The 26,417-nt window shown below is 49.6% G+C and overlaps 1 protein-coding gene across 5 annotated transcripts in view; it reads left to right on the forward strand.

Annotated features, from left to right (window-relative positions):
- ZDHHC14 (zinc finger DHHC-type palmitoyltransferase 14) overlaps positions 1–26,417 on the forward strand; it is a 310,422-nt gene that overhangs the window by 264,822 nt on the left and 19,183 nt on the right. For all 5 annotated transcript variants that reach the window (XM_063632845.1, XM_063632844.1, XM_063632837.1 and 2 more), the window contains 4 exons: positions 4,106–4,154; positions 17,386–17,488; positions 18,904–19,013; positions 25,047–25,149. In XM_063632845.1, the coding sequence (XP_063488915.1) occupies positions 4,106–4,154; positions 17,386–17,488; positions 18,904–19,013; positions 25,047–25,149 (365 nt within the window). The remainder of the gene's footprint in view (positions 1–4,105; positions 4,155–17,385; positions 17,489–18,903; positions 19,014–25,046; positions 25,150–26,417) is intronic.

Here is a 26,417-nt window from a genome sequence, read left to right on the forward strand (position 1 = left end):
TTTTGTTTCTCACCCTCCTCCATCCCCTGTCATCCCCCACTCCCCACCCCATCTTTCACAGCACTTTCCAGGGGTCACACCTGGGCCAGGCTGCGCTTTCACCAAACAATACCTCCTCCTTGATAGGCATGTCCCATTCCAACCTCAGTGACCTCACTTTTTATCCTGCTAAGGGGTTCCCTGGAGGACTCATCCCCACATTTTGCACAAAGGACAATGTGCTGCAGTGATGAGCATTGAAGAGCAGACTTCTCTTCCTTAATGTGATACCTCCTTATGCAAGAACAGTCACCAGTCACCCTCCCTAGAAAAGATGTCTGGGGAGAAAGACTAGGTTTTCTTGCACACAAATCTGTATACGTTAAAAACACACATTTGACAAGATGTTTAAGTATCTGCTAGAACATGAGCGAACTACCCCTGGCATATATATAAAGGAAGCAACTTTGATTAAAAATTAGATTTGGAAATCAATGATTTTAATATCTATTTGCCTAAGCAAATGGCATTTTTTCATTTTCCATTCTGAGGGTTATAACTTTGAATTTCTTTTGTCTCTTGGTCATTCACTTTCCTACAATAGAAAGTGATGAGAAGGAAGTGAATTGCATTGAGTTATAAATTTAGGCCTTTGAACTTCCATTACAGTACCAACAGCAACAGTAAGCACTAGCCTTGCCTCTTGTCCGCATTCCTGAAGCATAACCCCTCATTAGCAAGTCCCTAGCTTCTTTCTGGAATGTTTCCGTAAGTATCTGCACAAGGGCTTCACTTCCTTCCCAGGCCGAAGTGCTCAAACCACAAATGGCGTGGGCTGGGCTCAGGCTCAAGTTAGGAGCACAGCTTCCTCCCTTTCTCTTCTGGTGGGTTCGTATGGGGGTGGGGAAGTGGGTGGGAAGGAATGTTTTGCATTCATTGTTTTTGAATATTAGTCAAATTGGGCCGTTAAATGGACCATCCCAAATTTTCATAGGTACTTTCAATCCTAGTTCCCATTCTTTCTGACTATAATCTTTCATCCAAACATGACACAAATGTGTAATATGTGCTTGAGAGCCATAACTTGGTGGGCTTGCAAGAGGACAATGGACACCCGCCTTTTCCACATCAGCTGGGCAGGATGCAGACAGGGGCACCCTCTCCCTCTATTTTCAGAGTTCTCAAAATGGCAAAAATGTGGCTAGGGTCCTATCTGTGCATTAACAGACAAAAGAAGCAGAGAGAACGACTAGGGCATTATATGTTATTTTCAAAGAAGCAGTTGTTGACACAACTAGGGAAGAAATACGAACCGATCCTCCAGCACACACGTGACACTGAAAAGCAGTATTTAGACATTATTTATTTTTATTTTTATTTTTGAGATGGAGTGTCACTCTGTTGCCCCAGCTGGAGTGCAGTGGCGGGATTTCGGCTCACTGCAGCCCCTGCCTCCCAGGTTCAAGCAATTCTCCTGCCTCGAGTAGCTGGGATTACAGGCGTGGGCCACAGCACCCGGCTAATTTTTGTATTTTTAGTAGAGATGGGGTTTCACCATCTTGGCCAGACTGGTCTCAAACTCCTGACCTCAGGTGATCCGCCTGCTTCGGCCTCCCAAAGTGCTGGGATTACAGGCGTGAACCACTCCACCCGGCTTAGACACTGTATTTTTATATCACCTTTAACAACCTCAAGATGCTTTTGTGTGTATTATGGGATTGTATTTATGGCCTTGTCCCTGCATTGTGGATGTCAAGGGCCAGTTGCCACGTGCTTAGTCATATACATAAACTCAGGGAACACACACACGCATGCTCACGGACTCACACACACACACTTACCCACACTCACTGTAGCCACACTCACACTCATATATACTCACCAGTACGCTCACACTCACACCCTTACCCACACACATGCTCTTACCCACATTCACGCTAGCCACACTCATACTCACCAATACGCTCACACACACACACCCTTACACACCCACACTCATACTAGCCATACTCACACTCATATATACTCACCACTAAGCTCACACACATACCCTTACCCACACTCACACATACCCTTGCGCACTCACACATACTTTTACACGCCCACACACATACCCTTACACACCCACACTCACTCTAGCCACTCATATATACTCACCAATAAGCTCACACACGTGTAGCCTTACACACTCACACACCGTTACCCACATTCACACACACTCATACCCTTACACTGCCAGTCACACGTACCCTTACACACCCACTCTCACACTCCCTTACACACCCACACTCACACACACCTTTACACACCCACACACACACATACCCATACACACCCACACACATACCCTTATACACCCACACTCACTCTAGCTACACCCACACTCATATAGTCACCAATACGCTCACACACTCTCTTGCACTCACATGCTGTCATGCTCACTCACACTCACACCATTGCACACTCACATGCTCTCACACACTCACGGTGAAATCTGCACCTGCCACCACACTCAGGTTATGATGTGTGTTTCACTTTCAGCTCCTCTAAGGTTTTACTCACCCTGGCTCCACCAAACTGGATTTTACTATAGTCTATACTTAAATATTGTTCATCTCTTCTTCTACACAAAAGTATTAAGAATTTACCTGCCTGTAAGTTATTGGACTATCCTGGGCAAAAGCAAATAAAACTTTTCCTTTTCCCTTATTCGACACCCCCTCATCAGTGACCCCCACAACACGACCCCACCACCCTATCTGGCTTGGCATGTGATGCTTCGGGAAGGGCACGGGGTTTACATGGCTCCTGTTACCCTCTAAGCCTCAGAAAACATTGGCACAGGCAGAGAGGAGAGCTGTCATCTGAGTCTCTCTGTGGGATCCTGGGCTCTTAGGGAAAGGCTAGACAGGGAGGGGTGGGAGAGATTTCTGTGGCCTCCAAGATTCCTGGGAAGGCGAAGTCTGGATTTCCTTGGAGAGGAAGGAGGGTGTAGGCCAGCCACATAATTAGGGTGCAGTAGAGAAAGAGAAATCATTTCTTTTGGTGCCTCATCTGCCTCAAGGCTGCGTTTGCTCCACGTGGCCGCCCAGGCACTTGCGTCTGTGCCCTTTGGGGCTGGCAGAGATGGAGGAGGAAGCCTTAAGCACCGTCTCCCCTGATTAGTGCTCCATGCAGCTCCTCTCCACAACCCCTCCCACCCACTGTGTCCCATACTCAGACACATGGGCTGTGGGCACAGAGGGAAAGGGACCTTGGGAAGAATAGGGAGCCAAGCCACTCTTCACCCTCCCAGGTGGTCGCCCATAGTGGGGCACATGGGGACACGGTGGCTACTCACCCCCTGCCACTAAGTCCCACAGTGCAGCTGCGCCTGTGGTCAGATGTCACAGGGACACCATAGCACCCATCGAATGTGTCATTTCCTTGCTACACGAAGGCCGGATGATGTCCCCAGAGGCTCATTGGCTTCCCACAGCACAGAGGGACCTGGCACTGCTACCCCAAGATGGAATTGTTAAAACTATCTCCATTTTATTTTTAAAAGTATGATGTCAATGCATAAAATAAAAATTGCTTTCTGTCAGATGCTTCTTTATTCAAGCCCCTAAAGAAACGTGTTCTTGCCTAAGACAGCTCATATTAAAATGTCTAAAGCCCAAAAGAAGTCTAATAAATTTCAGCTTTATGACTTTGTTTACTCTGGGTGTAGAAAAAGAAGTCTTTTATATGTAACCTAGTTTCCAGAACTTCCAGGGTCAAAAGTTAACAAATTTGGGGAAAACAGAAGAGAAAAGATAGCATACAGTATTCTGTTTTCCTATTAAAATGAGGAAAACAAAGGAGTCATCAGAACTATAATTTATGGGAAAGTGTGCAGACATCCATCTGCTTTTATTGAAAAAATACCCTGCAGATGTTGGGCCTAATTATGAATCCTCCATTTTCTTGATGAAAAACTTTAGTGGCGTCTCAATCTCTGATCAGTAAACTGGGTGTCGTAGCACTTACAAAATAGAATTATTTCATTGATCTTTAGCCATCTATTATTTTTATGTAGATGAGAGAGCATTCAGCATGAAGGCTGTTTATATCTGAATACTAAATGTTGGTTTCATTCCCACAGGTTCACAGCAAACAGGATTCCTAAATGCCATTAAGGACAGTCCTGCAAGATATCCTTTGTGATGGTTCTGTTTTCACGCTGCTAATGTGTTGAGTATCTGGCTGACCTTCTATGCGCACACCTCCTCATCTTCTGCCCTGGCCTTGCTTCTCATGTATCTTATTCCAAAGAACTCCCTCAGATTCACTGGCAGGAGTAGTAGCTTCTGACTACTTCCATCCCTGAGTGACTCAGCCTGTTTAAATCGAGGGCTAGGAAGCCAAGTATGAATTCTTATCCACCCCCAGAAATCAGCATGGATTTGTGTTCAGTCAGGTTGGTTTGGGGAGAAGTAGGGCTGTGAACTGCAACTGATCTCATTTTGATTGGCAGGTGGTCCACGCAGAACATGTAGGGACGCCCACATGTGGGGTTGCGTCCTGGTATGCAGTCACCAGGTGAGAGTCCTCAGACCCCTCTGTATTGATTCTGTCGGGGGTTACAGTTTGCCATTCGGATCACTATATTATTTCCAGGAACAGAACACCCTTTTATGACCCTGAATAGATTAAAGATGGTCAGTCTCAAGTCATTTGGATTAATGAGGATGGTTTCCCATCCTCCCAAGCATAAATATGGGGATGCGCCATAGTATTTGGAATCTTGAAAGAAAAGCGTGTGCCCATTAAGTGCTTGAATGAGGTCCCATCCCTCCCAGGGGCCCCAGGCTTTAATACAGATGGGACCCCCTGAGCTGGCTCGTCAGTGACCCAGTTCTCTTTCTTCCTCATATAATCAGGTAGACTGGACTTGAACTTCTCATTACTCTTCAGAGTAATTTCCGTCTTGAGGTACAGAATTATTCGTTTTTGTTTGTTTTGTTTTGTTTGAGACCAAGTCTTACCCCATCACCCACCCAGGCTGGAGTGCAGTGGCACGATCTCGGCTCACTTCAACCTCGGCCTCCCAAGTAGCTGGGATTACAGGTATGTGCCACTATGCCCGGCTAATTTTTGTATTTTTAGTAGAGACGGGGTTTCACCATGTTGGCCAGGCTGGTCTCAAACTGCTGACCTCAAGTGATCTGCCCGCCTGGGCCTCCCCAGGTGTTGGGATTACAGGCATCAGCCACCACACCCAGCGAGGTAGGGAATTCTTAAAGAATGAAGAACTTTAATATGACTTATGTATGTATCATGTTCTTCTTAAAGTCAACCTGCCATGTCCCTGAGAACTGGTATGTGTGCTTGAGCAGGGGAGGGATTTCGATACATCTAAAAACAAATGTGTTCCTATAAATATATATATATATATATGTTTCCATAATAGACGGTATCTCTTTTTCCAGTACCTCTGTGTTTGTGGGCAGCATAGGATGTTGGTTACAGGTCCAGATTCTATCGTCGACTAATACTTTTTAAACTCAGATCTGTACTGTGGATGGGGCCTGGGACATAAGGAAGATGTACAAAGGGGACTTGGGGGATAAATTCAACAGATAGGTCCTGTCTTCTGTTAATGATTTGGGAGGAAGTTGACTGGAAGGAAAGGTGGCCCAGGGAATGAATGAAATCTTCAATACCTGTGCTGTTAGAATCAGGTCCAGCGAGAAAAGTCCTCCTCCGTTCCTCTCCCCAACTCTACCAGGGGCGACATCCCCCCACCGTCACCTCTCTGTGCCCTTCTGTTTTCAGGGAAAATTGCTTCCGCAAAGCTCATAGCCAAGCCGCCTCTCCCTTCCTAAAGAAAAGGCTTGCCTAAGTCTTACAAGGAACCGTTTGTGTCATGAAAGCATGCTGGTCACATTAAGTTTTAAAAATGTGCCTCAGAACTGGCACTGGGGCCCGGGCTGCCAGCTGGAAGATTTTCTGAAGCCTCACATATGTGGCAGCTTCAGCCAACTCTCCCCAATTCTGTCCTGGCACCTGTGCCTCCCTGAGGCCCTGTGCGTGTGCAGGAGGCCTGGTGCATGTTTCAGACACAAATATCCACGACAGCAGTGCCTCTCGGCTGCGAGGGGGAAGCACTTCCTCGCTGCTGAGAAAGACCGACCTCAAAGCCTGGTCATTCCGGCTGCCTTGTGTCCGGCCCACTGGCAACCTTCTGCTCCGTGCGTGTCCCCTGGGCGCCACCCTTCAGGTGGAGCATAGAGGGGCTGTGTGTGAAGTGGCCTTGTTGCTACCTGGTCTTTTTTTTTTTTTTTTTCCTTAAACGGAGTCTCACTCTGTCGCCCAGGCTGGAGTGCACTGGCACGATCTCGGCTCACTGCAGCCTCCGCCTCCCGGGTTCAAGCAATTCTCCTGCTTCAGCCTCCTGAGTAGCTGGGATTACAGGCGCTGTACCACCACGCTTGGCTAATTTTTGTATTTTAAGTAGAGACGGGGTTTCACCATGTTGGTCAGGCTGGTCTTGAACTCCTAACCTCGTGATCTGCCTCCTCGGCCTCCCAAAGTGTTGGGATTACAGGCGTGAGCCACTGCGCCTGGCCACTGTCTGGTCTTTATCAGAGCTCCTGACAGACCTCCCAAGTCATGCATCTTATCCCATCAAGATCCCAGAAGGGCTCTCATTCGAGACCAAGTAGGCAGTCCTGGACTGGGGTCAAATCTTTTAATACCTGCTCCATGGCAATTAATTATGAGGTCTGGAGTCATTTCTTAACCCTTTTGTGTCTCAATTTTTTGACCCGCAATAGTCAACCACTATGTACTTGACAATGATATGCTGACAAAGTCAGTTATTCAGGAAATACAGGGAAGACTCAGCTCCAAAGCATGACTTCCAGGTGTGGCCAGAGGGATTTCAAAGAGACTCTGCCACACGTCTGCACGCTGCGTGGTGTGGCTGCAGCACGCTGCATGGTGTGGCTGGGCTGACAGTCTGCAGAACCAGGAACACGGCATGCCCCGTAGGGGCACAGACCGGTGCTGCTGTTAGGAAGCAAGCGTGGCAGTATCGTGCTGGCCATGCCTGGAGCCCACAGCGGGAAGGAGTGCGGGAAGGGAAGGGAGGAAGAGAGATGCTCTTACTTATTCAGGCCAGAGCAAACTTTATTTTCCCCTAAAAATCATTCTCAGATGGAGGTGAAGAGTTTTCCCTATTGGCCCAGTTTTTGAAAACGCGTAGAAGTCTCAGCCGCTGCCTTTCCAAATAGTGTTTCCTCATCTGGGTGCTGACTCTTTCCTCCCACAGCCAGACGCTCCCCCTTGCAGGAGTTCCTGGCACCTCCTCCACACTCAGGGGCGGGGCAGCCACAGCCTGCTGACCGCACGCAGGTCCTAAAAACCCAGACGCAGGCCACACCTGCACCTCCAGCCAAGGCCTTCCAAAATGTCAGCCAGGGCGTAGCGCCTGAAAGCAACACACATCCCTCATCGCACAGGTCACTTGATGGATTTAAACAGACACACACACACACACACACACACACACAGCGCTGTCTATCCTTAGATGTGTGTGTATGTATGTATTTTTAAGCCCTCATATATACATGTGTATATAGCTATAGACGCACACACACACATATATATAAGGATTATATAGGGATATATAAGTGTGCGTGTGTCCACGCATCTGTATCTTTATGTCTATGAACAGGTACAGATGTAGACAGACATGTCCTCCCCAGAGTTCAGGTTGGAAATGCTCGCGGGATGCCCTGAAGGCCTTTGCTGGCCCACACCGCTCACAGGGAGGCTGCCCATCCTCACTTCCCTCCTGCTGATTCGCTCCCTGCTTGGTCTTGTGGCACCTCCATTATGGACCCGAGGTCCTGCTGGGCTCCTCCCTGGGAAAAGGAGACTTAACTCTAAAACCAAAATATCCCAGGGCAGCCAACAAAAAGACCCTGACAAAACCCCATTCCCCCTGGAGAAAAGCAGGGTCTAAAAGCAAGGTCCAGGAAGAGCCAGCAAAGCTGTTCCTAGCGTGGGAGAAGTGAGCAGTGTGGGCAGCACCCCAGCCTGGGTCTCCTTAATCCTTTCTGGAAGCAGGAGTGAATTTCAAGAACATCAGACACACACCCACACTGCGAAGCAAGGTGCTGGGTGCTTTAACGTGTAAAGCGCAGAGACATTTCTTGTGTGCCACTGATGCCCCTCCCCTCATCGATGCTGTGATTGCCTAAAGGTTCTGTGTTCCGACAGGGTGCTTTCTGTTTGAAATATGTGCTTTGGAGAAGAGTTCCTCCTCCAGTGAGTCTATTAAGAAGTATTGCGCAGATGGATTTATCCTAAGTTTGTGTTCCGGAAGAGTAAGCATGTGTTGGGTGCTGCTGGATTGCCGTGTGTTTCTGAAAAAACATTAGTTCTGGTTATTAGAGAAACATTAGTTCTGGTTATTAGTGCTGAGTAGGGCTGGATCCCATCAGCATACCTGTTGGTATTTTTGGTGCCTCTCTTTCCTCTGGACACCTGTGGCTTTGGAGGTGGCATCGGGATGCCAGCGGGAGCTTATGTGGTGAAGCCCTGCAGCTCCTGAGGAAGAGTGTGCCAAACTCAAGGGCCACTCAGGGGTCTGGCCCGCAGAAGCTCTGGATCACAGTGACTGGGAGTGCTAGAAAGGAAGATGGGTCCTGCTTGTCAGTGTGGTGGGGGATTCTAGCATTAGAGAAATGCTAAACTCAAGACCTCCCAGCCCCTTCCCCTGCTGAGTTCTTGAGAGCTTGAGAGTGTCTGTTGGGGTGGCTGGTTTATGACGGATGAGTTTGATCTGGGGCACACTCATAAAAGCTGTCCTTTGACTGATGGCAGAGCTGCCCACGCTTCGTCCTCTCCAAATCTGTACTCCATCCAGAGCAAGAATCTGTAAAGTCCCTAGTTTTTAAAACTGAAGGAAGTTTCCCAGCTGACTTGCCTGAGCACAGGACTGGAGTCTAGTGGAACCTCTGCAAGTGACCTCTGCAGGTTTTCTCGGGCAAGACAATAACTTGTATTTTCACATTTTCAGTGACCTCATATCTAATTTCCTGACCATGCAATAAAAATGTTTTGATGAGAAATAAGGGCACAGGCAAAGGTTTCTCACAGCAAATTTACTCTGAAAAATATCCAACTAAAAACAGTGTCATTGAGGAAGCGAGAGAGATTAGAAACAAAAATGCCTAATAGACAACCATCCAAGACACCTTGGCAGAAATATCAGTGTCAATGATGGAGACATTGATACACTGAAAGCTCTTCATCAGGCCCACATAAAACCCAGCAGAACTTTAGGAGAAAGGAACCGAGTAGCTTCTACTGTAAGTAAGCCCGGACTGGGTGGTATCTAGTGCCAGAGTGTGGCCAGCCCGGGAGGAGAGGGAGGGAGGAGAGGGAGATGGAGTCAGGGGAGTAGAGGAGGCCCTAGATGGCTGTGACAGAATGCCTGACTCATTTTCAGGTGCTCAGCAGGCCCCTTCCCAGTCTGCACCATCAGCCCTCGCAGGGGTGAGGGATAGGGCAGGGTGCCTGCTGCTGGGATGCAGCCTTGGAGGGTGCACTTCTGGCTCAGAGTCCATATTCGGTTCTCCCTCCCTCCCGCCTCCTCCTACTCCTTCCTTCCCACCTCCCATTGCCTGCACCAAACTCCATTTCCTCCTCTTCTTTGTATCAGAGAAGCAGAGGGAGTGGGGAGGGGCCTCTCAGGGCCTGTGGCCGTGAGATGGCTGCCCCGTACCACGGACAAGAGCCCTCTGGCCTTCCCCAGGGACACAGATTAATGGAGAGACTTCTCAAAAAAAAAAAGGGGACTGGGCCCTCTGTCCACACAGCCAGGCATGTTCAAACAAAGGAGAGCCACTCAGCAACTACTTCCTGTAAAACCATTCTACTCAACAGCCACCATGGGCAAAAGCTGCCAGGTCACAAGGTGGAGAACCCTCCGCCTGGGCCCTGGAAGGATGAGAGCGGGGAGACGGAACAAGTGCACAAAAGCACCGGCTCGCCCTCTTCTGCCAGCATCTGCTGCTGCCCGGATCTGGGTTCTCACTAGGATTCCTTATGCAGAATAAGGCTTGGGTGTCATGAAAAAGACATAGCCTGTGCTTGGGGTGGGGCGTCCTGCAGCGACATCAGGAGAGGCAGTGGCAGGGACCTCCGTGCAGGGCTGTGGGAGATGGGTGGGTTCTAGTGGGGGACATGGAGGGAGAGGTCCCAGGCAGCGCCTACAGCCTGAGCAAGGCCCAGAGGATGGTGCCAGGGGCTATCAGGAAGGGGCAGCCCATCTGCAGGGCCATGCCTGGCATCCTGGTGTGCCCACCCGCTCCACATTGGGCAGGGTGCCCGCTTTGGCTGGGCATCAAAAGGAGGCAGGGCTCCCCATCAACATGTGGTCTGCCCTGCATCATGTGAGCACACAGGTGCACTTAACACACCCAAGCGTGCGACAGAAAACTGGGACGGGCTGTGATAGCTAAACCCAGATGGGGTGGGGGCAGGCGTGACAGTGTTGAAGACTAAGGGGGTGGGGTCCCTTCATCCCCTGCATGCTGGCAGGTAAATGACATCATCAGTGCTGGGTTTTGATGCTTGTTTTAAAGAACATTTTTTTTCTTTTGTTGTTGTTGAGATGGCGTCTCACTCTTTTGCCCAGGCTGGAGTGCAGTGGTGAGACCTTGGCTCACTGCAACCTCCACCTCCCAGGTGCAAGCTATTCTCCTGCCTCTCCCTCCCAAGTAACTGGGATTACAGGCGCTCGCCACCAAGCCCGGCTAATTTTTTATATTTTTAGTAGAGATGGGGTTTCACCATGTTGGCCAGGCTGTTCTCGAACCCCTGACCTCAAGTCATCCACCCACCTCGGCCTCCCAAAGTGCTGGGATTACAGGCATGAACCACCGCGCCCAGCAGGAACATTTATCTTGCATCAGGGACACAACAGAGTGGAACAGAGGTTTGCAGAGGAAAGGCCCCCGTGGGGGAAATCGGTGGCAGAGGGACAGCTCAGTAGGGAGAAGCAGGGCAGTGGGATCCGCCTCAGGAGGGGTGAGGGCAGAGGAGTAGGAGCGTTCTGCCAAGAGTGCCTGGGGGAAAGGGTTGCACTGGAAGGGGGATACAGCTAGTGCCAATTTGGGGAGCAGTGGTGAGTTCTGTCTAAGATATGTTTACAAAAAGAACCTAAAAGATAACACACATGAGTCTCCCCATTGGCCTAGAGTGACCTGAAGGTCCTCTCTTTAGTTACCTGCATGTAATATGGAAGGAGGGAAAAATCAGCTGCTTGCCAATGAGAATGTCTCAGCCTCATAGGAAATGTTACCCGTCAGGTGCCTGTCGGGGAAGCCACGTGGTGATGCCGCCTTGGCTTCTCCGATTCGCGGAGGCCGAAACCCTCAGAAACACCTGCTGGAGAGCCGCAGGGGCCCTGGGCCTCCCTGAGGAAGACCCCAAAAGGGAAAGCCCTGCCCATCAGCACTCATTTCAATGTAACATAGCATTAACATCCGATTAAAGGGATTACAGCCATTTTTAATCATGACTTATTGTTCAGCTCTCTTAAAATGTGGAGGGTTTTCTGTGGTTGGTAAATCAAATGTTGATTGATTCTCCATTTGCAGAGGCTGTGACAGAAAGCGTTTTCATCCCCAAGTTGCATTCACTGGACACTGACCCATCTGAAAGGCACAGTGGCCTAATATGCATCGTCTGTTTTAATGGAATTTGGTAGGAGGCTCCAGGTTGGCCCACAGAAAGGACACCACAACGGGAAAATCACGAAGGCAGCACAGGTCTTTTCTAACTTGTCCGTGCTGATACCTACTGATCCTCAGAGGGAACCCAGAAAGTAGGTAGGACAGGCGTCCTTAGGCTGCTTCCAGCTGCAGCTGTGCTGAGAAGTTAATGACTTACTCAGGGGTGTCCGGAGCTGGAGCCCAGTTCTCCCGACTACCACCCTGCCTCCCTCCAGGGGACTGAGATACTTCCTGCTGCCCCTAGCCACCCCCACTGAGGGAGAGTCAGGAAGAAAAAGCATCAGATTGTGTCTCATAAGACCACAAGGTGGGAAGGAGGTTGTTTGTTTTTTCAAAGCACCCAAGTCCTACGAGAATATATTCTCATTGTAAAAAATCCCCAATGGTCCAGAAATACAAGAGCGAAAAGAAAGTGTTTCTCTTGACCCTTCCTCCGTTGCGCTGTAGGAACCCTTGCCGGCTTTGGTGTATCCTTCCAGATGGTCGTAGAGTTTGAACACATCCGTGTGCATCATACACGTATGCTGATATGGGGGTGGGAGGACTTTACCTAAAAAAGACCCTTCTTTTTGCATGGTCCCAAAATTTGATTTTTTAAAATATTTCCTGGAGATGTTTCCATGATGATACACAGATCTGCCTCATTTTTTTTTAACTATTTCATAGAATTCCACAGTGTAGGTGAACTATAGTTTAGTCTTCTGTTGATGTATATTAGATTTCTTAATTTTTTTTTACTGTTCAAGAAATGAAGTGAATTTTCTTCTGTGTATCTCTATGTGCACATATTACTGTGTCTCTAGGATTGACAATGGATGTGCCATCTCTGAGTTGAAGGGAAGCACGTTTAAAAGTCGATAGGGATGCCAAATGCTCCTCTTAAGAGACTGGACAAGTCTGTGCTCCTGTGTCCCCACACCTTTATGGCACTGGCTGTGAACAGTCTTGTCATTTTGGCCAATTTGATGAAAAGGAAAAAAATTACATTGTTTTAATTTCCATTTTCTGGATAATAGATTGCACCTCTCTTTATGCTTATGGGCCTTTTTTTTTCTTATCACAATATATGCCAGTACATGTCCATGTAGCAATTGAGTTATTTGTTCTTTTCCTATGAACATGTAGGGGTTCTTTATGTTTCTCAATAATAATAATAATCTCTTTAAGTATCCTTTGCCAATCTCCAAATCCAACATTTACCTTTTAACTTTACTTTTTTACACGAAAGTGTTTATTAATGAACACAATCTGTCAATCTCATACTACATGGCTCCTCGGTTTGTGTCTTATATCCTTACCCCAAAGTTACACGAATGTTTCCTTAATTTTCCTCAAATACCTTTATATTGTGTTTCTTACGTTTGGTGCAGTAATTTATCTATCAGATAATTTTGTGGATGTGGTGCAAGCTGAAGTTCTAGCTTTATTTTTTCTAAATGTTTAATGAAGTGTCCCAACACCACTTACTATTTTACTATTCTGTTCTAGCAGGTCTCGAACTTTTTGGTCTCAAGACTCCTTTACACATCGAAAAATTATTAAGACCCCCCAAAGAGCTTTTGTTTGTGTATATTTTGAAGATAGATAGATGATAGATAGATAGATAGATAGATAGATAGATAGATAGATAGATAGATAGATAGATAGAGTTACTTATCATGTTGGAAATTACAACTCAAAAAATTTTAAAACACAAGAATGCACAAACCTGCATTGTATTTGAACGAGAGTAAGGACATCATCTCCTTGGCCATTCTGGAATCTGGGAATTCTGGACGTGTAACATATGTGGTCCCATGATCTCTCACCTTTTATGATCCTCCAAATACTGACGCATCCTAACCATTCTGCCCCCTGCACAACCTTCTTCCCTTATGTACCTTCCTGCTGCAAACAGAGCCCCTATTCCCTTGGGGCAGGAAGCTGGTCCTTCCCTGCCCTGTCTTGTCCCCAGTGCAGGGCTGGGTGCATAGACGGACACAGAGCCTGCACTTCTGGGATTAGGCAGGAACTCGAGAGAAGGGTCTCTGCAGAGCAGTGCTTGTCAGAGTTTTTCAATTCCATAAACGTTTAGTGAGTACCGCAGTGTGCAACCTCTTAGGCTAGGGCTGTGGGGAAAGTAAAGCCGTCCTTCTGGCCACAATGGGGACACACTCTCTTAGCAGGGGTTTTGGGGGAGACAGAGGGGCAGCGGTAGCTGCTATGATTTGAAACCCATCCTTGCCGGGCGCGGTGGCTCACGCTTGTAATCCCAGCACTTTGGGAGGCCGAGGCGGGCGGATCACGAGGTCAGCAGATCGAGACCACGGTGAAACCCCGTCTCTACTAAAAATACAAACAAAAAATTAGCCGGGCGTGGTGGCGGGCGCCTGTAGTCCCAGCTACTCGGAGAGGCTGAGGCAGGAGAATGGCGGGAACCCGGGAGGCGGAGCTTGCAGTGAGCCGAGATCGCGCCACTGCACTCCAGCCTGGGAGACGGAGCAAGACTCCGTCTCAAAAAAAAAAAAAAGAAACCCATCCTTGATGCAGTAAACAGAGTCCCAGCTGCTTGTGAAATTGGCTCCCAGTAAAGTTGGGTTGTTTCATCGTCTCCTTTCTCTTTCTAAAAAAAAGATGGTAAATGGGTTTCGATACCTTTAAAAGAAATTTCTATTTCTTGATCTTATTATGGCATAGATATTTTCAGCATATAGCCAGTGGGCCAGTAAGGAATGTGTGTCTGTATATTTGTATCTGAGTCTGAGAGTGGATGTGAAAGGGAACAAACCATGTAAGCTGCCACAGGTTCACGAATCCTGGAGAAGCAGGAGGTTGGGGTAGGTCTAGGGCCACCTGCCCCTTGGCAAGAATTAGGAAAGGGACCAGCCTAAGACTCTTCTGGCATCCCAGCAGAGCAGACTTCCAGCATTCAAGTCCTAGCTCTGCTATTTCTCAAATTACTTCATTGCTTTCTGCCTCAGTTTCCCTGTGTGTTAAGGGGGAGTCACGCTTCTCCCTGAGTCTCCCTGGGTCACACTTCTCTCTGGGTTTAAGCAGAACAGGACCTGACACACCCCAGTGATGCCAGCCATTGTTATGAATGATGATGCTGATGGTTCCTTGAGACCTCCTGAGTCAGCTGGATCCCAGGGTGTGGGTAGTGCCAGCAGGCTGCATCTTGCATCTCGCTTCCTACTTTGGATTCATGTCATTTTGACACAGCTGCAAGCTGACAGTGGAACTGCATTCTGCAATTTACAAAATATGTCTAAAGCACATGAGATATTAATAGAAAGGCTGGCCGGGCATGGTGGCTCACACCTGTAATCCCAGCACCTTGGGAGGATCACCTGAGGTTGGGAGTCTGAGACCAGCCTGGCCAACATGGTGAAACCCCATCTCTACTAAAAATACAAAACTTAGCCAGGCATGGTGGTGGGCACCTGTAATCCCAGCTACTCGGGAGGCTGAGGCAGCACAATCACTTGAACCTGGGAGGCAGAGGTTGCAGTAAGCTGAGATCGCGCCACTGCACTCCAGCCTGGGCAACAAAAGCGAAACTTCATCTCAAACATATACATATATGTATGCTGCATTTTTTTATTGTTACTATAAACGTCTAGAATTCTGTATCCACTGGCTATGATACCTGCCGATGAGGGTAATGAGCATAGTTGACATGTCAAAGGAGCTGCAGCCACTTTCAGTCTGGGATCCTCACTGTTTGTACATGCCAGGTTTCATGTGGCTCATACATAGGAATGTTATATGCATTTTGACTTTGCCATCATTCTACCTGGATCATAAACTCTTGGTGACACATAAGTATTTCTGGGATTGCAGTTTGGCTCTTCATGTATTATTCAGTAAATAAATCTTGTTCTGTTCTTGATTCTTTTCTACCTTGGCTATTTCTTGTTTCCATTCCATGTGTCCCCTGCTCTTTCTGTCTCTTATCTTTTCCTCGTAGCTGGTCCAAACCCATCACTGGTGTCTAGTGTCATCTCCCTCTCACACAACCCAGCTTTCCTGACTCAGTCTTCCCACTGGCTCCCTCATCGTGTTCCCTGGACTCTACTTCACCTCTTCTTTCCAGCCAGTGCATGACCTGAATCCCAGGGGAGTTGCCTCCCAAGTCTGTCCCCTCCTGGCAGGGGAGATGTGGGTGGAGAGTGGGGCCTCTTTAGCCCCGTTCTGTGGGAAGGCAGTTGAGAATGAGACCATCTTTGCTCCCTGGGCCACCATCCATGTGTCCTCATGTGCACACAGAGCCCCCACCATAGCCATTTGCCCAGCAGGGTTTGCCTAGGCTGGCGGCAGCTGTGGGTAGGGGTCTGTTTTCCTGTGTCTCTCTGGTCCCCTACCACTCCCCGCTACTGTCTCCTTCTAGAGCAGACCCACTGGTTTAGTGCGATGTTGAAAGTCAGTCAACAGGTAGAAGCCCATTCACTCCTGTTTTATGTGCAGCCCTGTGTGCCCAGATGGTGGCATTGGTTAACCATGGCACAGCAGACCATGGCACCGCACTGGGTAATGTGCTCAGCCCTCTGGTCTAAAGATGAATTATCTCCAGCCTGGAGAAGATCATCACTGACATGTTCTGGCATAATCTATACGGCATTCCTCCTCGGAAACATTAGGAGAGCAGGCGTGTTTCTTTCTCCAGCCTGTAATGTATCAATAGCGGATGCCAGATGTATGTGTAAACTCCCAGACCCAAGATGAATGGATTTTCCCCCTGAGAAATATCTATATCCTGTAAATAGAATGTTATAAACATTTGTGGGACAGAAAAAGTCTCTGGCCTTTTCACATTGCCACACTCTCGGGTGATGGATCTGATCTGCTGAAGAGCACCAAGCTTTTTCCCTTTGTGTTGGACACGTCTTGTGGAACTGTTGACTTCCTCTCTCTCTATGTCCTGCGAGAACTCGTGGTTCCCAGCTGCCTATCAAGCAGCTGAGGATGGCCTTATAGGTCAAGGGTTGGCTGAAGGGCTGAGAAAACTCCCCCAGGTAAAAATGCCCCTCACCCTGATGTCACTCCGAGAAATGCCACCGCCGGTTCAGGGGCTTATTTTCTCCTTCTTCCCCTTCTCTGTAAGCAGAGAAGAGGCCGCCGTCCACTAAAGCAGAGGGCTTTCTGGGGCCTCAGAAGCCATTCTCCTCAGGGGAGACGCCTGTTGGCACTGCAGTCCTCAGCATTCAGAAGCCAAAATTAGAGTCTGTGATTGATGTGCGATTCAATATGTCATCCTTTCACCCCGAGCCTGAGCTGCAGCCAACTCAAACTAGTGTGTTTCCTGATCAGGATGCCACAGTCGCTGGCTCCACAGTGAGGCACAGAAAAAGGTGAAGTTCAAGTAGAAGTCGGAGGAAAGAAGTGGGTAGGTGATGCCCAGGGAACCCTCCAGTCATCACGGAGCCACAGAGGCTGCTCCACGCCAGGGCAGGTGACACGCCCTGCCCTGACGGAGGCCTCCATCTGGTGAGACAAAATTCCCGGAAAAGCAGGAAGCAAGGCAAGGCCGGGTGAGAGAGAGGCCAGCAGCTAGAGAGAGGCCTGTGCCCGGGGGTGTGTCGGTTCCAGGCCTCCATCACGTCCACCGCTTGCGCGGTCCCTCACTTCCGCTTGCCTCCTTGACTCGCGTCACTGTCCTGGAGGCTGTGGTGTGCTTCTTCTCTGTCTGGTCCATCGTTGGCCTCTCAGGATTCCACACCTACTTGATCAGCTCCAACCAGACGACAAATGAGGACGTAAGTTCCTGACGACACGGGACAAGGGCGTGTTCTTGGGTTTTGGGCAATGGAGGAGCAAAAGGAAAGAAAAGGTTGAGCCCAGCTTCTCCCATACATCCCGTTCCAGATGTGAGCCCTCGGGAACAGAGACGGTGCCGTGGAAACTTCTCCACATGCCGTTCTGCACGTTTCTCTACTGGGAATCTCTATGTTCTCTGTTTTTCCAATCACATCCATTAGATACTAAGATTGGCCAAGCAACACCCATTTCTGGCCCTGAAGAGAGTGTTCTTTCTATTCCTTTGAAATGGTTTCGTAAGCTTCTTATCACACTTCCCCTGGTAGAGACCATGGCGGGCCAACATCTTGGAGTGAACATTCGAGTCTGCCTTTCATATTTAATGTCTCTGTGGGAGGAAATTGCCCTGACCCCAAATTTAACTTTTTTATCCAGGATTATCTGCCTGTACTTAATACACATGGAGAGGAAGTATGAAAATAGGAAACAAGGCCAGGTGCGGTGGCTCACGCCTGTAATCCCAGCACTTTGGGAGGCCAAGGTGGGCGGATCACGAGGTCAGGAGATCGAGGCCATCCTGGCTAACACAGTGAAACCCCATCTCCACTAAAAATACAAAAAAATTAGCCAGTTGTGGTGGCAGGCGCCTGGAATCCCAGCTATTCGGGAGGCTGAGACCAGAGAATCGCTTGAACCTGGGAGGCAGAGGTTGCAGTGAGCTGAGATCGCACCACTGCACTCCAGCCTGGGTGACAGAGCGACACTCCATCTCAAAAAAAAATAAAAAAAGAGGAAACAAAATATTAGAGAATGTTTCCAGAGCAGCGTGGTCCTCTTTGCTCTCTATACTTAGATTTCGATAGAAGTCTCTATCCACACGTGAATTAAATGTCTCAGGATAGGTCCAGTTACCTTAAACAAAAGCTTGAGAAAATAGGTTGTGATAAGACACATGAGATAAGAGAATATTAATACACTTATTTGTACTTGGTAGCTACGAATATCAGAATATGCAAAACAGACCATTTTGGTCACAAGAAGAGGCTGAATTATTTCAGTCTGTAAATTAGCAATTAGGGGAACGATTTCACCTACCATTCATTTAATTATTATTTAGGGCATTAAATGTGAGTATGAAAGAAATCTCTGCTGGCTTATATGAGATGGCGTTTTAGTACCATGTGGTACAAATAAAAGATCATTGTCCCCGAGAATGTTATTCTTTCCCTAATCTAACCTGTTTTAGGACATTTCCAAGTTTGGAGTAAATGCCCGTTTTCTTTAAGAAAAATACCTCCATTTATTTGGATTAAAGATGATTTGCATTCCTTATGAGCCTCTCATGGTCCAGCTCACCTCAGCTGTGCGTTGGTGTGAAGGATATTGCTTGTTACTGACTCTCCTTTTCTTTCAGATTAAAGGATCCTGGTCAAATAAAAGAGGTAAAGAAAATTACAATCCCTACAGCTACGGAAATATCTTTACCAACTGCTGTGTTGCCCTGTGTGGGCCCATCTCACCAAGGTAAGACTCAGGACGCATCGTGCTCTTTAACAGACTTTGTAAAACCAAATGCCTCGGCCATTAGCACAGGCCCCCCACCCTGGTGGAATGGGTCGCCGCCACCACGTGACCGCTTTGTGCCGCATGGACATGGCCTTCATGAAATCGAGATCTGGCTGTTTGTCGTGTCACACTTCACACCTTTTTTGATCTTCAATTGAATCTGTGTCTGATTTGGGGGAAATTTCCTAAAGCCCAAAATAGAGACAGATGCCTTTGTCCCTGCTAATGACTCAGGCCCTGCTAATGACTGAAGGTGCGTGCAGGGAGCTGTGGTTAGCATCGTCAAGGAGACAGGACACATGTGCAGGAAGGAAGCAGCCAGGAAGCCTGAGGAAACCAGTTTTGAAAGTTGATTTGCACACAATAGAAATGTTCACAGGGAGAAACCCACATGGGCCAAAGTCATTGAGACTGTGGTTATGGTAATAATGACGATGACACAAACCACGGCAGTAGCTGACCTTTACTGAATCTGTGTTAAGCTCTGCTCTAAGTTCTGTACCTGCATTAGCCTTTTACAAGCCTGTACCTATGGGTAGGCACCGTTATATCCCATTCTGTGGATGAGGAAAGTGAGGCACAGAGTTTAAATCATGTGCCCAAGATCACACAGCAAGTAAATGCCGGCTAGTCAGGACGCACACCCAGGCCACCCAATGTCAGAGCCAGTGTGTGCCCACTGAGGCACGCTGCCTCCAAGTCAGAGTGTACAAGTTCAAAATACAGATTCTTTGTGAGTTACACCTATGGAGAATATTCTCAACTGATAAATCAAACCATGATCAACAAATAGATATTGAGCAAATCTACCTGGTCTCTAGAATGAGTTTCCAACTTATTACTGCTTCCTACCTTTTGGTCTCTAAATGTGTAAAACAGGGAGAAACGACAAAAGCCACCGTGACTGTGTCCAGGTCAGACCCACTGTGCACCCAGACCTTACCGATGTGTGCTTGTGGAATGCAAACTTCATTTGATTATCAGCCTCAATGAGTCCTCATTAGAGAGGTAAAAAGAATTCAAGAAAAAAAAAATCCAAGCATATATTCCAAGGCCACCTGTGCACTGGCATTGAGTTATTACTTTGAGTCATCGTGGTGCTACTGCAAAACTAGAACTTGATCATTTTCTAGCTTTAGCCTAGAAAGTTGGGAGCCCAGCATGCCACTGTCCTCCTGAACTAGGGGTCCTCAGGGCACCCCTGACCTCCTCAGAGGCTTAGAAAGGGCACGCGAGGATCCTGGGTTTGAGGAGCTGCTCAGGCCTCAGGGGTCAGACATGCCTGGGCAGGTGCCAGCTCCTCTTGAAGAAACCTCCTGACTCACCCAGGGATGCTTCTGGGAGCTCTTTAGGCAGAAAGTCTCTCAGGCAATGGCTTGATTTGTCACAGTGTCCATGGTGCATGTCCATCCCACTGGCATGTTTGTGACTAGCAGGGCAGGCCAGGAAACAGTAAGAGCCAGGGAGAGCTGGCCTCTTTCCCCCGCCTGCAGTGCATGTGTGGCTCTAAGAGAGGATGCCGAGGCCTCAGTTCTGCCCAAACCTCCCTTCTTGTTCCTGAGTCCTTCATCTGCATATGGCACGGCTTTATGTTGTTTAGAGACCACAAACTGTCACAACTAAAATTATTTCCACCACTGGGTTAAATGTGCTGTTTTGGCTGGATTTGGGCTGTATCTTTTCCAAAATCCACATTCCTTTGGGTGGGGCATTTCTTGAGAATGGTCCTACCCTCAGAAGTGTTTGAATCATTTGTTAAAAGGTAAACTGAAGGACATTAAATATTGAAGAGTGTATTTGAACAGACGGCAATTCATGAATCTGGCAGCTCCAGACTTGCAGCGGTTTGGGGCCGCACTGAAGGGGCACCGGGGGAGGCTTTTATTGGGTGAAGGTAGAGCAAGGCAAATAAGACATTTGCTTTGTTAAAGTGGGGCCGTAGCTTTCCTCGGGTCATTCTGGCGCTTGGGCAGGGACATAGGCCACTCATAGGCTTCCGGGCTGGCCCCAGGCAGATGTGAGGGGGTGATACCTACCTTTGCTCCTCCCTCTCGTCCCCTCTTGCCTTCCCCTCCCTCTGTGCTACCTCGCCCCAGCCCCTGTGCCCTTAAGTGGGCCAGGGCCTTCCCGGGCATCCCAGCCAGGCCTACCTGCTGAGAGTGTGCCCTGCCTCAGACCCACGTGCCCAGACCCCTGTGCTTGAGTTGCCCCTCATGGGTTCTTAAATGGTGCCATGCCATGCAAATAAGGCAGAGAGAGTCCTTGTGTTCCCCTTTGGGAGTCTGCTTAGCAAGAGTTCAGAGACCCACATTCGGTTCCTGCAGTGTCACCAGAGGCAGGGATGGCAGCTGGCTGGGTATGGCCAGGTTTGGGGGAAGGAGTCCTCATATAAGCCTGGCAGGAGGAATGGAAAATTGGGAACACAGAAAGGCCCAAGGAATGGTCAGTGTCACACCAGACTTGGGCCGGTTCTGTGGGTCATGTGGCCACCATTGACTGCACACGTGCTGTGGAGCCGGCTCCGTGCCAGGTGCTGGGGTTGCACAGGAGAAGGGCTGGCTCTGTGCCAGGCGCTGGGGTTGCAGGAGCGGGGCCGGCTCCTGGGCAGCAGGGCCCGGAGCACAGTGAGGTGCGTGGGCTGCCCAAGAGTAGATCTAAGCTGTGATCTCTCCTAAGTGTGAGAAGGAGTTTGGAGGAGGAAGGGGTGGGGAGGAGCAGGGTTTTGAAAGACAAAGGGGGCAGCCTGTGCAGGGATCCGAGGGTGAGGGTCCTGGCTCATCAGAGGAAGTGCTGAGGAGGTTAGTGTCAGGAGTTGGGGGCGAGGGGAGCCGGGCTGAGAGGTGAGACAAGACAAGGGGCGAGGCCAGGTGAGGAGGAGAAGGACGGGCAAAGCCTCGTTGGGCTGTGTCCAGAGCATCACAGCCCTGGGAGCCCAGCTGCTACATTAAACAGGCTGGACGCGATGGGATGCTGGCCGAGAACGCTTGATTTTTTTCTCCCTGCTGTCCCTTCAGACTCTTTTGATGACCTAGTTCTTTTTCCGCTCCTGGATAAAATCCCCTGCAAGCCCCTTAATTTCTCTTGTCATTTTTTTTTTTTTTTTTTTAAAAAGAGAGCAAGAGAGAGCACGTCAGGGCACTTTGCCTCCAAAATAGTGTCATTTCAGTGCATCAGAACTGCCAAGTTCATTGACAGTTAACACTTCCCATCCCTTTACCCGACCCTGGTTGGGAGGACTGTGGGGATCTCTGTTCCCCTTGAACTCTGCCCCCACCCCCGCCCCCAGCTAGTCCCGTCTCCCCACCAGCTTGCTGGCCAAGAGTGAGGAGGGGATTTGGGGCAGGGGGTCTGTGCTGTTGGTCCCCCACCAATGCTCTAACCTAGTGGGGTCTGAGAGCACCTGACTGAGAGTTTCCTCTGAGGACCCCCCATCGCAGTTCCCTGATGGAGGCAGAGGCTTTTCTCCCGAGAGTCACTCACATCCGCCACTGCAGCCCCGGGTGGGCCCGCGGCCATGAGCCATGCACAGGCCTCTCTGTAGGGCTCCCTCTGCGGCTCTCTTGGGCTGAGTCCTGTAGTAGTTTCTTAGGGCACTGCAGTCCGACAAGTGCCATGAAATGGGAGGGTTAAAACAACAGAAAGTTGTTCTGTTACAGTCGGAGGCTCAAAGCCTTAAATCAGGTGCTGGCAGGGTTGCGCCTGCCCTGAGGCTGGGCAGAACCCTTCCTTGCCCCTTCCTGGCACCTGGTGGGGCCATCAGCCCTCCGCGTTCCTTGGCTGGCATATGCTTCACCGCAGGGTAGCCTCTGTCGGCCCATGATGTTCTCCCTGTGTGTCTCTGTACCCTCACCTGGCATTCTCTTCCCACCTCTTTCTCTTCTTATAAGGACACCACCCACACTGGACAAAGGCCCACCCCAATCAAGTGTGACCTCATCCTAACTTGGTTGCATCTGCAGAGACCCTACTTGCAAGTAAGGTCACACTCGCAGGTACCAGGTTAGGACTTCATATCTTTCTGCACAGTTCAACCCGTGACGTTCCCTCAAGACCTTTTTTTTTTTTTTGGAGATGGAGTCTCACTCTGTTGCCCAGGCTGGAGTGCAATGGCATGATCTTGGCTCACTGCAACTTCTGCCTCCCAGGTTCAAGCAATTCTCCTGCCTCAGCCTCCCAAGTAGCTGGGGTTACAGGCATGTGCCACCACGCCTGGCTAATTTTTTTGTATTTTTAGTAGAGATGGGGTTTCACCATGTTGACCAGGCTGGTCTCGAACTCCTGACCTCCAGTGATCTGCCCACCTTGGCCTCCCAAAGTGCTAGGATTACAGGCGTGAGCCACTGCGCCCGGTCCCTCAAGACATCATGACACTAGCTCTCTCCCATGAGATCCACACCTGGACCTTCACCCAACCCCAGGTCCCTCCCAGCCCCATCCCTGGCTGTCACCCGCACTAGAGGGCAGAACGCCTTTCTCCAAGACAGTCTTCTCTGCTCTTTTCTCCTCGGACCCTTTGTACCTTTGAAGGGAGGGTTGCAAAGCTGGTTTGAGAACCCCCTTTGGCGTCCTGCAGAGGAGGTCAGGCCCTTTTCTTTGTTGCCTGTTGTTTTTTCTAAACCTATGGAGTGTTCAGCTGGAACTGAGGCAGAGAGTCCCATTTGAGAATCCCGTCACAGGTGGTTTTTCTGGCTTATTGTTCTGCCACTTGAAGACCTGAAGGCAGTAGTCATGAGGTTAACTCCCGCGTTCCACAGGCTGGACTGACACGTAGGAGGCCCTGCTTTCTGAGAAAAGCAGCCCAGGTAGTCAGTCCTCAGAGGCGGGGATGAGCGTGGCCTCTGGATACACTTTTGTAGTTTGCAAAATGCGGAGCCCCTGGGGAGGATTCTGCGCTGTGGGTGTGCCTGGTCCCACACTGTGGGGGCTGCTCCAGGGATACTCACTTACTAGCTGAACCTCCTGTTGCTCCTTACACTTCTGCACTTAGAGTCAAGGTCAATGCTGAGCCTTCACTGGGGAGAAAAAAAAGGCAACTTTACCCCACCTTCTAATGAGCCCAACACCATAGAGTACAGAAACAGATGCCTTTAGAAGCACTACTCAGAAACTTGTCTGTGGGACAAGGGACCCGTTTTTATTCATTCCATCAAGAAGAATTTTGCGCAGCACCTGCTGGATATCAGTCTCAGAGATACAGATATTGAGACGGCCTGCCGGTCCTTGCCCTCCACGCTGTGACAGATGTGGACGAGGGGCTCTAATCCCCATCTCTGTGTGCCAGGCACAGGGCCAGGTACCATGGGGGGCCACAAGATGAAGACTCTGCCCTTGGGAGCTTGATTGCAGGCGGAAAGCGATGTGTGGGGCTGAGAGAATCAGAGAAGGGGAGAGAAGGGGAAGGGGGCTAGGGGCAAGAGCAGGGGCTTTTGAACCTGGCCTTGAAGAATGGAGAGCAGAGGGGAAGGAAAAGTGACTTTGGGAGAGAAGGGGGAAGAGTCCAAACAAAAACACAGAGATAGCAAAGCAGAGTGCGTGCCGGCGGGGCTGCGGCTGTGTTCCCACGTGGCAGGTGGTCATTTCCCACGTGCCAAGCTGGCACTAGCAGGTACTCGAAACACGTTTGCTGAGTGAATGTAGTAAGAAGACGTGCAGTTGAGGCTGGAGAGGAGCGCTGGGGACAGATGGTGACAGGTGGGGTGAGACCAGCTTAGAGGCTCCCGCAGTTAGTGGACAAGAGGGAGATGCTGGCATCTGAGCAGGCGGCACGCCCTTGGCCTGGCGAGGCAGGCCATGCCGCAGTCATGTTTAAAGGGAGAAGGGACAGAATTTGGTCATTGATTATACACGAAAGTGAGGAGAGGCGTAGTCTAAGGTGCCTGAGGTGGGCCTGTCACGGGAAGAGGGAGCCCCGATGCGGAACCTGAAATAGTGCTGCTGCGTCCCTGGCTTTTTATTCACTCTCTTCCTCCTGTGTTTTCTTCTCTCTCGCAGCCTAATTGACAGAAGAGGGTACATCCAGCCCGACACACCGCAGCCAGCAGCACCCTCCAATGGCATCACGATGTACGGGGCCACGCAGTCACAGAGTGACATGGTAGGAGGGGGGGCCACCGCTCCCTGCGAGGGCTTCCCTTTTGCTTGTGTGCTCACTAACAGGCCACCAAGCAGCCTTCCTAGCAAACCTCCCCAGGAGCGGGGGCAGCCCACAGCCGCCCACCCCATGACTACCGCGCTCAGACAGGAGGCAAGGCGTTAAACTAAGGCAGTAGCCAAGGAAGCGTATGACCACTGAGTTTGGTGTGCTTGTTCACAGTTGCGCAGGGGAAGTCCACACACGCGATCCCTCTGTCAAAACAACTTGAGGCACGTGGGTGGAAACCCTCTTATACAGGATCAGGCTGTTGTTTGAGGGATGAGACACACATCCCAGGCAGGGCTGGGCTCATGATCTTCCATTTCCCTTTCCGTCCCTTGGTCCCCATCTGTACTGACCCCTCTTCCACTTTCTGAAGCGTGTAGTGGCTGATGCTGCCAGTTCCCCTGCTTCTACCCAAAGTCTGGGATCAGCCCTGTGTAAAATAGTGCAAGTGATCAGACCAGGTGTATGTTCACTCGCCTCAAAACTGACCAGTACCTCTCCAGAGCGTGTGCACGTCTCATGCTTTCTTCGACGGGTGGACATGCTTTGCTTCCAGTGTGTAGGTTTCTAGCGTGCAAGTGGAGATCTGGGGGAGGGGGCAGGAGTCGCTCATGGACACCAGGAATCCTGGCCTGGCCTGGTCCTGACCGTCAGTGTCTTAAGATTCCCTAGGTGTCTGGAAGGCAATGGCCTCTCTTTATTTGGAACAAATCTCCCTAAAGTTAGAAGTTCCATGTTCCTGCAGAGGACCTTGTCTTGTGGTGGTCCTGCGCTATGTGCTCTTTCTATAGCTGAATCACCCACTCCAGAGCGTCCATGACAGATCAGAGACCTGACTTTCAGGTAGACCGGACGTGGGCAGCAGCCCAGAACACCTTGCTTCTGGGTGCAGAGAACTGCAGGGTGGAAGTTGGCAGCCTCAAGACAGTCCTGAGGCTGCCAACTTCCATAGCTGCGTGAACTAGACTCAGCCCCCAGCAGAGGTGACTGGGGTTTACGTGTTGGTGGTGGTGGTGTCTTGTTTGTATTGCTTTGCTCTGCTTTACTAATAAAGCATTTTCTCTCTCTCTCTTTTTTTTTTTGGAGACAGAGTCTCGCTCTGTCGCCCAGGCTGGAGTGCAATGGCGTGATGTCAGCTCACTGCAACCTCTGCCTCCCAGGTTCAAGCGATTCTCCTGCCTCAGCCTTCCAAGTAGCTGGGACTACAGGTGCATGCCACCATG

This window comes from Symphalangus syndactylus, chromosome 2 (genome assembly GCF_028878055.3).
Source record: "Symphalangus syndactylus isolate Jambi chromosome 2, NHGRI_mSymSyn1-v2.1_pri, whole genome shotgun sequence".
Classification (NCBI taxonomy): Eukaryota; Metazoa; Chordata; class Mammalia; order Primates; family Hylobatidae; genus Symphalangus; species Symphalangus syndactylus.